Consider the following 11,050-nt stretch of genomic DNA (forward strand, 5'->3'; position numbering starts at 1 on the left):
AATATGCAAAACAGGCAAAGTATAATGCCAATGCCTAACTAGAAAATCCAATTCCAGGTTAAAATTGCAGCTAGTGATTTATGTCCATTAATAAGCATAGTAATGGAACCAATGCAATTGTTATGTATTTGGGTACTGTATATATAATGTATCTTGTTCCTGAAGGTTGACAACAAGGAAAAGACAGATCAAGAAAGAGGGTTTTGGCTGTAAAAGACACTAGGGTTTGAGCAAGGTTGTTCATTCTTGTACTTTGTCTGTTAGAGTGGATTTGTTCTCCTTCTCCCTTAAACAGCAATAAGGTCAAACCACATAAATCTCTATGCGTTCTTTGGATTTCTCTCTCTCTCTCTTTTTTTTTTTCTTTCGATTTTTCTATTTGCCAATCGGTTTCAGATATTAGGTGTGTCGTTGCACAACAACAATGAAATCCACACACGACCTGCTAATGCATGTTTGTATAATGACAGAACTCACCCAATTTCTTTACCGGAGAAAACGAACCACCATTACAATCATGGAGATCATAGTATATAGCTGCCATTACACCATGGGGGTTTCCCCTATAGTTGTGTCCCATTGCCTACAAGTCACATTAGATAAAGTTGCATGTGGAAATACACCTTCATGCTTAGGCAAAGTGTTTTTACACCTCTAACCTCCAGCAAACTTACATATTCTGATTTAAATACAAGGCTCAGTTTGTTGCAGTGTGGTTTTATTTTTATTTTTATTTTTTTTTGTGAAAAACAAATAGGAAATAAATTGAAGTGGTTCCCATTTTATACGAAAGATAATGGAGATAGGAAGTCAGTGCAAGCCCCATTCGAAACGGACTTGCACTGACTGAAGCCGCGATCTGTTGTTGTTGGAGCAGAATAATAGTTTCTAAGAAATAATTTCAACAGATCCTGGTAGAACAATCTGGATATGCTCCCATCCTGGTCGAACCAGAATCCTCCACATTCTATTTGTAATATCAATATCTATAAATCATGATTTGCCCAATATCCTCTAGTTTTCCGCTGAGAATCAACAACCCATAGACGGACGGATTGCGTAAAGCTAGAGCATGTCTGCTGCAACTGTAGTGGCAATCGGTCAGCCGGCTGGGTTGAAGACTAACACCTGACCGCTGGGTGTAAGCAAAAACTAATCTAGCAGCCGACTCATCGAATCAGAATCCTCCACATTCTAACACCTCATTCCCTCTACCCAATATCCTCCAGTTCCCACAGACGATCAACCCATTGAGGGAACCTATGGAGCGATGGTCGCAGCACGCCCTTGTCACTGGTCAAACAATAAGAAAAAAAATTCTTTCTTTACATCACCTAAACTGCTTTTAAATTTCCATTGCTGGTTTGCCCATGTGGAGGGATCGCAAGGGAAGGGAGTGCAGATGCGAACTCAAAGCTAGAGCAGTCAGTCTGACTGCTGGGTTGAAGAATGAAGACACCCTGATGAGAAATGGTTTTAGTTGCTGATATGTATACACGTTAAAACGAAGAAAACCTAATTTCTAACCAAACCAATGTGGAGGAACAAGGAGAGGGAGTTAAATTATATTTGTTGAAGATTATTACCTGTTTGATCAGCCAATATAATACACAAACATAATTATGCGTCTGTGTGTGTGCGAGAGAGAGAGAGAGAGAGAGAGATTAAACTCTGCATCAGCATAGTCTTGTAGTCTAGTTAAAATCAAGATGACAAAGGTAAGAAACAAAAGCACACTCACTATAAGAGATTAGAACTTCAAGTTTTACTCTCCGCAAATCAATTTTAATTGACGACAGGCCAAAGAAGCAAGTTAACTCTTTTTTAATGAATTAAAAAAAGCAAGCCAAACTACTAAGTTCTAGCTAGTAATAAAACTCAAAGGCAGCGCACTACCATCAACTTATAAAACTAGCAGTGATACTGATAGGTCACTTTCCCTTCAATTTTTTCATATTAAATAACATATGGTAGCCTTGCCGTTGCTAAATGCTGCGTTGTTTATCCACACTCCCCCCCTAAAACAGGGGAAGTCAAGTCATGTATGTATAACAACACAAATGACAAAAACAAAGCATCTAACTTAAATTAATACTTTAGCTATCAAAATTCAAAACCTTTTTCCCGACAATAGTCAATAGGATCCATCTCCCTTCCTACCTCAATACATATATCGACAAGTATCGTGACCTGCAACCACAGATTACCATATAAGGAGGAGAAAAATAGAGAGAACGAACACTTAGGTAACGAAAAAATAAATAATAAAACGTACTGGGATCCAAGGAGGTGATAACACCGGTGTGGGCAAAATCGCAGTTGAAATCGTGACGACCGGAGGTCTGGTAGTAAGCATTCATGGCGTAGGATGCATGAGACCTGATGGTGTTGGGGTTGAAGCAATCACCACCAGCCTGGATAGGCCTGCAATCCACTCCCAAGCTGCAGACGTAATCGATGTTCGCCTGCAGCGCTCCATCGCTCGCGTCCGCTTTCGGCACACACCACTTCTTTCCCGAACCCGACGGTGTTGTTGGCGTCGGACCTCCTGACTGCACCAATTAAACCACACTTGGTCAATGGTTTGCCTAAATAGAACGCCAAGTGGCAACATTTTTTAAAAACGTGTACATAAAAACATAAACCGCTCTCCCATTCAATGAAACGTGTACGATACAGATTGTTTTGAACTTTTGAACACCTGAAGACATTGGTCGTCGGGCTCACATGCACGATGAATCACGTGATACCAGCTCAACTCAGCAGGTACTGATTTATTATTGGGGTTTTTTATTAGGTATTAGCTCTTATTAATAGTCAGCTTCAAAACGACAAAACGAAGAGGAGAAATACTATTGCAGATATTCGGCGACAAACTCGCCACGTTTAAAGTTAACGGAGGATTATTGATGATATCACATTGGTGGTAACCGTGCAAGGTGAGCTACCGTTATATAGGGAAAATTCTCAATTAGTACCTATATATTGCCCTTGTCATTTTGGTATTCGAACTTTAAAATGCGAAAATTCAACATCCAACGTGTAACTAGTTAGTTAAGAGTTCAAATCAGTCCCCACAGCACATCCACGCCGTGTATTGAGAACATCTCTCGATGATATCATCAGAAAATCGGGAGATGTTACCAGTACACGGCGGATGTCATTTTGACGTTTAGATGGTTTATAAAGAAAATTAAATGACTTACTGTCTTTTTCAAATGCTATTTATACTGATTGTCGGATTTTAAGTTCGACAACCAAAGCAGAATGACACTAGGCACAAAGTACAGCTGTACAGGATTCTAATTGGAAATTTTCCCTATGTATCCCAATCTGACGGCTAAAAAGAAAAAGAAACGGCTGAAGCAAAAATCTAAAGTAAAAGGATAGTCACCGACTAACCTGTCCACGCATGATCCCGACGTTGTAAACCGGTGTCAAATCAGGTCGGAACAGCCCAAAGTTTCTCTCGGCGGTCGAACCTGGTTTAAGATTCTCGTTGAACAACGAGAAAATGTATGTCTCGAAATTCCGGTTAGGCATCAACGGCGTCCCTTTGCCGGTGTTCACGTGCTTGATGAGGTTCCCATTATACGAGATGGCGTTCTCGAGGTTGACGTCCGGCTGGTTCGTGTCCCCAAGGGATGGCCATCCTGTCTCCGCCACCACGATATCGACGTCGCCGTAACCCAATCTCTTCATCGCCGAATAAACGGCATCCATCTGGGCGTCGAACATGTTAGTGTACGTTATCCCCGTAAAGTTGTCGTGAATGCCGGGGTTGGGTTTGAAGAGTGCGTAGTTTAACGTCTTCTGGGAGAAGCCGAAGTATGGATATGGGTTTATCATGAACGGCGATTTTGTTTCCCTGTGGAACTGGAGCATTGGAGCGAAGATAACTCGATCGTAGCCACGTCGAAATCGGCCCGTACTCGGTGGCTCGGATGTTGAAAGAATGCCGAGAGAGTGAGGTGTGGACACCTGAATGTCTTTGATTCCAGCTTTTACGAGAGCGGCGTGGAGGGATCTCATAGCTGGGAGTAGATGGGCTATGAGGTTTTTGTCAGAGGTGGCCACGATTTCGTTCCCAACGGCGATCCGGTTGATTTTGGTTTGTGGGTGGAACGGGGAAATGTGAGTGGCGACCCAGTCTTGAGCAGCAGGAAGTTTCGACAATGCAGGGATGTCGCCATTACCAACGGAAACAGTGATGGCAATTCCGGTGTTAGCGAAAGCCTGGAGAACATCTGGGTTGGTGTCGAAGATCTTGACTTTGTCGATGGTGGTGCTCTGTTTGAGAAAGGCCGCGACTTGGGAGGGAAGTGGAAGATCGTTAGCAAGGGTTCCATAGTTTACACCGATGGAGTAATCAGCGGTAGCGTCTCCTATGAGAAAGCCAGAGACAACAAGAAATAGAAGGAACAGCCATAGCTTAGATGGATTTTTAGCAAGGTTCGTCATGTTCGAAGTTCGGAGGGAAAAATTACAACAAAAGGAACCAGAATTTGGTGTAGTTAAGGGCGAGCAGATAGGGTTTGGTTGCAGGTTGTCTGGGGAAGTGGGGAGTAAGGGAGGAGCTAGCGAAAAGATTGCAGTAATGGAGACTGGGGAGTAATGGGGTAAAGGGGATCAGGGCCCTCAGGGGTGGGTTTTGTTTGTTAAATGGATGAAAGAGATGAGAAATGACGGTAATGTCGTCCGTTCGATTTGATTACTCAAGGAAAGTAGAAAAGGAGCGGAATTGCCATTTCGTGGACTACGTTGACCATAGCATACGTGGGTTGGAACTTGGGACTTGGATCCTTCCACTTTGAATGTTGGTGGAGGGAAATTCTTACACGTGACGCTTCTGCTACCAACCGTGTTGGAGATGTGCGGCTATAGATCATATTAAAGCCGTGTCGTTGTGTCTTGTTGGATTCGGTCTTGGGAACGTGTAAGATGTTAAATGGCAAAAGCCAAAAGGTGCTTATTACAGTAAGCTACGCCTACGCGGTTCTTTTTTTTTTTTGTTTTTTTGTGCAATGCAGCGGAGGCCAGTGGATGACAATCTGCGCGTGTTCAAATGACTAAAATATCCAATTTTTTCTGGGAAGTACGTGATGCAGAAAGCAGTGGGCCCTGCTCATGTCAAGGGGTGTTTTAGTAAGATTATATTATTATTATTATTTTACCAAAAGGAAAGGCGTGAATTTACAGCACAGCACAGCTACGCGTTACAGACCACCGAGCAAAGCAATCCAGAAAAGCAGAGAGACATGCGACGCTCGCAGCCAACTGTCATGGCATCAGCAATCGGCAAAATGAGTTTTTCACTTTTTCTAGTAAAGTAAAAAACTTGATCCTATGGAATTCAAGTCAAAGTGGGAACTGGGAGGAAGTCAAATCATTCATACCCGTATTGAGATGATGATATCTATCCAGGTAGGCCGTAGTGTCTTGGTTATCTCGTCTGCTGCATTACAACTGGTTGCATCGTATACAGGACCCATTAGTTTATGTTAGTCCGGACTGCTGCACTTGTTTGCGCGGCCGGGCCAATTCGGGAGAGCAGTGACAAAAATGTCCACAAATCTATCAAGGTTCTGAGTATGGATTATGGAAAACGCATGGATATTTGGATACATATCGAGATAAAATTAGCATACGCATGGACGTGTTTAGAGATGTAGTTAAGAATTTTGAGTTGAAGCTTCGAATCATATTCAAAGATATTGTCTTTTTTTTTTGGATTCAATTAAATGATAAAATAATAACTTTTTAGAATATAATTTCCTTTGATTATTCCAGGTAGATTGACAAATTTAACAAACCAAATTGATACATACCTATAGCCATTCCCTTCCAAATCGATTAATAATCTCCACCCCATTTTTTATGTCAAATTTGGGGGAAATTGCTATGGTCATTATAGGGGCTTATACACGGATCCTCTCTTATCATATGGAAGTGCTTATTCAACTTTTAGCAGCAGAATGATGGATTTCATAGAGGGTGCTATAATCTATAGTAATGGCATGAGCATCACGCATTTACTATTTGCGGACAAATGTATACAAGTCAAAGCATTAAGCCGAATTCTCACTTTTTTGAGCAATTATCAGGTCAATAAGTCAATTATAAGAAATCCCCCTTTTAAGCTCCGTTCCTTTTTTTATAAATTATATATTCAAGTAAATATAATTATTTGGGTAACTTTTTTCTGGGAAACATTTATATGGGTAAGTGTATTTATTCATGTTTTTTTATCCATTTTAGCCATAAAAATTCATTATTAAAATGAGCATTTTTGTCTCATTCAAGTGTTGGCAACTTTTCCCCTAAATAAGAAAATTAGTTATCCATCTAGGATGATACCCATGAAAATAAACTTTTCTAGGTACCCACATAAATTTAAAAAAAGAACATGAGATTCTTGGTCAATGAGAACCAAAATCCCATTAAACAACTTTCCCCCCTCTCAAAATCCAAAAAAAGAATGCCCCCTAAGAGTTCAACTTCAGTCAGTATTGGAACACCCTTTACAGCCTTGCATTAGAAGTATTTCGGTACTTATGTTCTTTATTTCATAGAAGATATTCACAATACAAAGTTAGAGAAAGGCTGTTGGAACGGTGTGAGCATTGAGTGAAGTTGATATCCATGTTTAGTAATAATGTCTCAAGGCAACACCAAAATTCTTCTCTCATATCCTCAAGATTCGTAAGCCACTATAAAGCATAAAATATCTTGGAGCTCAAATTGGGGTACGAGATGATAGAATATCCACACATCAACACATATTTGATCGAATCTCAGCAAAAGTTATTTCATGGAACTCCATATTACTCTACAGACAGGTTGAACTAGCTTGGTTCAATCAATTTTGCAAGCCATCCCTATATACTCCATGCAGACAATAAAATTGCCACAAAGCATTCACTCACAGATTTATAAGAATGTGAAGAAATTATGGTGGCAATCAAGACACGAATAAACACAACACACCATTCAATGGAGTAGGGTTTGTCAACACAAATCAGTCTGCGGATTAGGTTTTAGCCAAAGTATGATCATGAATAAAGCAATATTTGGTAGTAAGTTTGGAGACTCATCTCTTCCCCCCACACCTTATGGAGCCGCACCATTAAACCGAAATACTTTCTAAACGAAAGCCCTCTCAATGCCAAACCAAATAATATATATATCATCTTATTGGTGGTGCCAAGCACATAAAACTCTCCAAGAGCTTAAACAAAATCTTATCTGATTGGTGGAGGAGAAATCTAAAAGCAAGATTATCCACACACAAGGCTAAATACTACTTTGGCAAAGGCTGCACCGTGTTATACATTCTATGAGGACTCAAAATAAAATTATGTTGGAACACTCCACTACCGCTCCCAAAGATATTGTTACCGGTATGTGGAAGTATCACTCTCATGGAAACGAGAAAGAAGCATATCCCCTCACAAATCCCATTGCCAAGGATTTATCCATCTTCCAAATAGATGGCTCATATATTATTTGAATTCAAGTCATGCAGCTAAAACTAACTTTCATCCTCTAATGCTCCAGTGGAGGTCCAACAATTGCTGAAGGAGATCCCTGTTGAGCCATCAAAAGCTATGATGCAGAAATTCAAGGCTTAAATGCAGTTATCTAGAACAATGCTAGAAAGCTCATTATTTATGGTAACTCTCTTCAGCTGATTGATTTTTTGAACAACAGAAGTCAACTCAACAAATTAAACGAAGCAGCTGCACCTAAGGGTGTCAATTGGATTGAATTTTAGTTCGATCCAATTAGTCTAATGTGAGTCCATTATAAATGATCAGGTCCAAACAATGCAATGAATATCTTAGACCGGCCCAATTCAATGAATGGATCATCTAATCTATTCAAATTCGCACCTATATTCTTATCCTATTCAATGGACTATATATTGGCTTAATCCAATCCAATCCAATATAAATTTATTATGGACGGATCAGGTTCAATCCAATTTCATAAATATTTTGGACCGAATTAATTCAATCCAATATATCTTGCTAGTCTGTCCAATCCGTCCAAATTAATTTTGGACTGGATGGATTCCAATCCAAAACCGGTCCATTGACACTAATAGCTGCACCAGACTTACTTGCCAAGACTTGTCACTTATGTTATCTTGTGAACATCTTTACTTTGTCTATATAAATAGAAACCAAAATCAAGCGGCGTATTTAGCATGCAAGGGTCAACTTTCTTATATGTGTAATGATGGAAAATCCTACAACCAAAAGTGACCCTACGATAACCCAGAAAAATTAATGACCTAGATTGTTTATCTAACATGATGATTCGAAGTAGTTTTTGAATCGAGATCATAGTCAGATGATCCTACCAATTGGGTGGAGTCAAGGTGGAAAGATGAAACCGCACTCCAAGATCTGAAACCAAGAAAGTAGTCAGAGGCCCGAGGAGTTATTCCCGAATTGGTACTCCAACGCTCAAGTCAATCGAGAATATTGGACAGTATGGAAGTCAAAAGTTGGGTCTCTTACCTTGAGTAGAAAATACATTTTTATAGCCAAAGATTCGTGTCTTGGTCGGATGAGGCTACCGGGGTTGTTGGAATGAAGTTGCCCATCGAGGTCTTCGAGATAAAACCTAATCCTAGCGGAATTATCCTCATCCATGCGCTTTATCCATATGACGTGGTGCCGACGTGGCCAAAGTGATAAGACAGCCGCGGAGGTGACATGTGACACCCGGGGGCAATTCAACCATAACCCAAACATATCATATACAATGTGAACCCAACTCTACAACGGAGATCACATTGGTGCTCCACATGCACATCTCAGCATGCATTGGGAACATCTCCTATACTTAACATGGGAAGATGTTCCCAATACACAGGTGGGGCCCATGGGGATGCTGAGGGGCACTTGTGAGGCGCCCTTTGTGAGGCGCCAATGTGATCTCTACATGATTAAACCAGTCAAAGTCCATGCCAATTCTCCAAGCCGATTTTTGCATTACACTTCAAAAAATCAAGTGGTTAACCACAAAAATCTTACACTTTCTATTAATGCCACTAAATTTTTTATTGGATTGCATGCAAATTTGTTTCCAAAATATAAAAGAACCTCACGTGAATAACTACAACTAATAAAGTTGAGGATTCTGAAAAGAAACATTCTACAAAGTAGTAAATTAATTTAAATTGAAAGAAATAAGAGAATTTTATGTAAAATCATGCAAAAAACATCTTGATTAATACCCTTTTTATAGATGATGGAGTGCCACCATGCATAGGTGTTAATATCCATAAAGCAGCTTTTTATACTGCCAGTCTGCCACAAATTTAAATTAGGTGACTATTATCTATTAATGACTGTTAAAAACTTAAATGCTGTCTATTAATCATGCTTGTGTTGGACATAGAATACCATTTACTCTCTCTACTTGAAGTGGAAGTGGCAATGATACTGAATTCAAGCATAATGTTCTAGAACTAAAAACACCTAGTTCAACTTTGGAGGAGTATTGCCAAAGTATTAATTAGTATAAATTGTACATAAACATTTTCTACAAAAAGGACTTTTAACCAATTATGTCTTAAAAGAATTGAAGAAAATGAAGGTGAATAGCTTGCAATCGTTTAGCCGTCTTTGGTCAACTCAAGCAATTATTTCTGTGACTACACATACTCATCCTCACTACCATACCCAAGTCTAACCCAGTCGAGTCAAAGTTTCCAGAGTTGGCTTCCTTTTCTTGGGATTTTTTTTTCCTTTTATGTATTTCTTAAGTTTTGAAACTTTGGTTGTATTATAATTTTTTGACTACATTTCTTTAGCAACTTACGACATTTGAAAGCAGAGAATCTGATTATCGTTTTGATTTGTTTTGCAGTCCCAAGAGATATTATCGTTTTGGAAAAAGGAAAGAGGGAGAAACCCTTTAGAAGTCTGCACTCTAAGCTGGTAGGAGGTAGAGCTTTGATAAAATTTGTTTCTTTTCTCGGCTTTTCGTATGTATCATTGGAAAATTTTTAAAAGTTAAAATTGATGTTTTAAATTTTAATTGTGTTTGGAAACAAAGCAAATAAATGTGAATGCAAATATATCGAGTGTCAAAAGGTTTACATAAATTATAAAGTTGAGTTAGTTTTGTACTGACAAATTTATCTTCTTACCAAACAGACTTTTAGCTATACTGGATGCAAGAATGAATTTCAATAAAGCAAATGCTTTTTACTTTTTAATCAAAAGCCCACTTGAATGCAAATTTTCTTCTTTTTTATTGATGTATTTTTACATCTTATTATCAATGTAAATATGCGTTAATCTGTCATTTGTCAATGCATAATGTTGCCAAATACAGGCAAAAGTAAACCAGAGTACAAATTTACCCTGAATGGAGATTTACACTCCACTTGCATCGTTTCCAAACGCAGCCTATATATTCATTTTAAACACAGAATGAAGCCAGTTTATCAATCACCATGCATTTCAAATTCTATTCATTTTTGAAATGTTGACTTACAAGTTCAAGTAAAAGTGGTTTTTCAGTCCATCTTTCACACAAGCATTGCAAAGATGGACATAGAGAAATGATACCGAAACTTGGTAATTCCAATGTACCTGTAGCTAAGATGGTCATTCAACAAATATGGAGATGTAGGATCAAATCCGTGTGATTCCAAATTCTCTGTGATAAGGTCAGTGGTCCTCCCGAGGTCCGGATGTAGTAGGCACGTTAGGTAAGCATAATGAGTGAGCATGTAATAGCTGTATGACACATGTCCCAGTTAATGGACCTTTCATCTAAACGTTTTTACTCAATTAGATAGAAATTATCTATTATTTTATTATCTTTGTCAAAATAATTAAAAATAAAAAACAATGAAAAAGGAAAACGTAAATGAGTCCCAACTCCCAACACGTTTAGGTTTTCCTTTTTCATTGTTTTTATTTTTAATGATTTTGACAAAGATAATAAAATAATGTATAATTTTTGTCTAACGGAACAAAAACGTTTGGATAAAAGGCACATTAAGTAGGACATGTGTCACACTGGG

General features: G+C 38.9%; 1 protein-coding gene across 1 annotated transcript; it reads right to left on the bottom strand.

The window, feature by feature from the left end:
- Window positions 1-1,903: 1,903 nt before the first annotated feature.
- Window positions 1,904-4,712, bottom strand: LOC104602461 (glucan endo-1,3-beta-glucosidase). Its single transcript, XM_010266151.3, has 3 exons — window positions 3,403-4,712; window positions 2,276-2,552; window positions 1,904-2,190 (listed from the first exon to the last, which is right to left on the bottom strand). The coding sequence occupies exons 1-3, from the start codon at window positions 4,459-4,461 to the stop codon at window positions 2,162-2,164; spliced, it is 1,365 nt and encodes a 454-aa protein (XP_010264453.1). The 5' UTR covers window positions 4,462-4,712; the 3' UTR covers window positions 1,904-2,161.
- Between the last annotated feature and the right edge of the window lie 6,338 nt (window positions 4,713-11,050).

The sequence above is a fragment of the Nelumbo nucifera genome, chromosome 2 (genome assembly GCF_055504915.1).
Source record: "Nelumbo nucifera cultivar China Antique chromosome 2, China Antique-T2T, whole genome shotgun sequence".
Lineage (NCBI taxonomy): Eukaryota > Viridiplantae > Streptophyta > Magnoliopsida > Proteales > Nelumbonaceae > Nelumbo > Nelumbo nucifera.